A 2209-nucleotide genomic window follows, 5' to 3' on the forward strand; every position below is an offset into this window, starting at 1 on the left:
GCTGCTCGCACTGTATGCTTCCCGGGAAGCTGAGAATGTTTCGGAGTGTTCTATGGTCTGCTGGGGTAATAATATAGTGTAAAGCGCATAGAGCCTGCTGCTGAGCGGGGATATGCGCTATACAAATGCTATTTATTATTTATTATTATTATTATTCTCCTTAGAACTGTTTTGTGGAGATTTTAAATCCGTCCCAGATCTTGACAAAAGCGTAGCAACTGGACCCGTGCAAAGAGTCAGTAAGTTTGGAAAAGAGATTAAAGAAGATAGAGATTATAAACCTAGTGAACATCGTTCATGTAGGTCTACACCAGAGCATTACTGACGCTCATGTGAGGAATCCCATTATCAAAGTGATTGCTCCTTCTGCCGGTGTGTCGTGGATCTTTGTAATCAACAAAGGAGAGTGAATGAATCAATTTGTATTAGAGATGTATTGTTTTATAGTTGTATATTACTAAAGGATAGTATAATATAACTGTACCTGTAAGTGTTTTTACGCTCCATTCGACAGAATTTAGATCATTTAGGAAGCGGCCTTCTGACCGTAAATGTCAGGGAAAACTGGGCTGTACGATTTGAGAACAAAACATCCATCACCGATAGGACCCAACCTACCGGATGGGGAACACTGAAAACTCCAAAAACAAAATTAAAGAATGTCTCGCTTTAGATTCGAAACAACAGTAATTCACACGACTGTCCAGTTGACATCAGCTTAGCTGGCGTAGCACCTTCTTCTTTGTGCGGAATCTTAGAAATAACAACACTTATTTAAAATAATAATAATAATAATAAAAACAGCACAAATTACCGATTCATTCGCTCCATCTCAGGAGGACATACAATGTCTCCTTCATTGGGACGTAAGCAAGGGTCGGAAGGGTAATAAGGTGTGACCCTATTAAACCGGAACACGTCACAGTCTTTTACTTCTGTCCTGCCTGCCGGGGGCAAAAGGTGGGCTTGCTGAAAGCCCGGTGCATGTATAGCCTCCATGTCTCTATTTTCACTCAGTGCAGATCTTAAAGAACGCAGGTGTTTTAGATCCTAGACAACACCGAAAAATGGCTTGTGAGCCTCCAGGAGAGTTTTCAAGTTAAAAAGTTAGTCTGTGGGGAAAAGAAAATGAAAAACTATGGTCACCATCACCATCATCATCATCAACATCATCATCATCATCAACAACAACAACAACAACAACAACAACAACAACAACAACAACAACAACAACATAGGTTGTCTTATACTGTACTATTTTTTGCAACGCAGAGTCGTTTTAGGGGACAGAATTAGGGGAAAGAATAAGTGGACTAGACGCACTGCCTTTATGGAATCTGTTCAGATGAATTTGTACAGCTTTCAGTTCATCTGAGCTTGTTGCAGTTTAGGGTCTCTATGCGTTGGGACTACTTCTTACCTACGAAATTCCCCTGATACCAAAGTTATATTCTATTATTTGTTGCTTTACGTTTCACAACATAACCCTACACCTAACAAAATAAATAATGGTACCCAAAACCAAACAATAGTTTTAAAAAAAACAACAACCTCCCATGCTGTTTCTTCCCCCTTTGGTCGTCTATCTACCAGCCACAAGTAGTTAAAAAAACAATAGAAGTCTATATTAGATTACAAACCTACTTCCACCACTGGTTGGGAGTTGGGTTTGGGGGTCGGCTGATAGGAGACGACAGGGGTCTGCACTCTACAGATGTACTCAGGTTTGATGGAAACGCTTGTGGGATTTGATCTCCTACTTCCGGGTTAAGAACACACTGGTTCCGGCTCTTGAGTTGTTCCCCTTCCAACACCTGGGTTCTTAACCAGCTAGCTCGATCCGGGTTGAAGTGGTCGGGCTGAACACGACTGAAACGGAACACGTCACCGGTTTCGGTCTTTGGGTGTCCGGCTGGACACAAAAGGTGGGCCCGCTGTCTGAAATGTAACATTTATTAGTCTCCGCTACTCCCCTCAGTGTCGCACTCTTTTGTTCCCTACTGAGAGAACCTAAACAGATGGGTCTGGTAACGAAGAAAGATCAGAGAGTAACGTAGCTTTTTTAACAGCATCCGAGCAAAGGAATGAATGGAGAACCATGCTCGTCGATGTCTGCCGCAAATGTGACAGTTGATGATGATGAGTGTCCGTTAAATAGGATAAGATAAGATAAGACACGATAAGAGAGAGAGAGAGAGAGAGAGAGAGA

General features: G+C 41.9%; 1 protein-coding gene across 1 annotated transcript in view; it reads right to left on the bottom strand.

The window, feature by feature from the left end:
- The window catches only part of LOC101858347, a gene marked incomplete at its 5' end in the record, with an annotated part of 11662 nt that overhangs the window by 6961 nt on the left and 2492 nt on the right, over positions 1–2209 (bottom strand). The window contains 2 exon segments of the mRNA XM_013084100.1: positions 815–1112; positions 1645–1938. Coding sequence (XP_012939554.1) covers positions 1100–1112; positions 1645–1938 — 307 coding nt within the window.

This window comes from Aplysia californica, unplaced genomic scaffold (assembly GCF_000002075.1).
Source record: "Aplysia californica isolate F4 #8 unplaced genomic scaffold, AplCal3.0 scaffold00271, whole genome shotgun sequence".
NCBI classification, from domain to species: Eukaryota; Metazoa; Mollusca; class Gastropoda; order Aplysiida; family Aplysiidae; genus Aplysia; species Aplysia californica.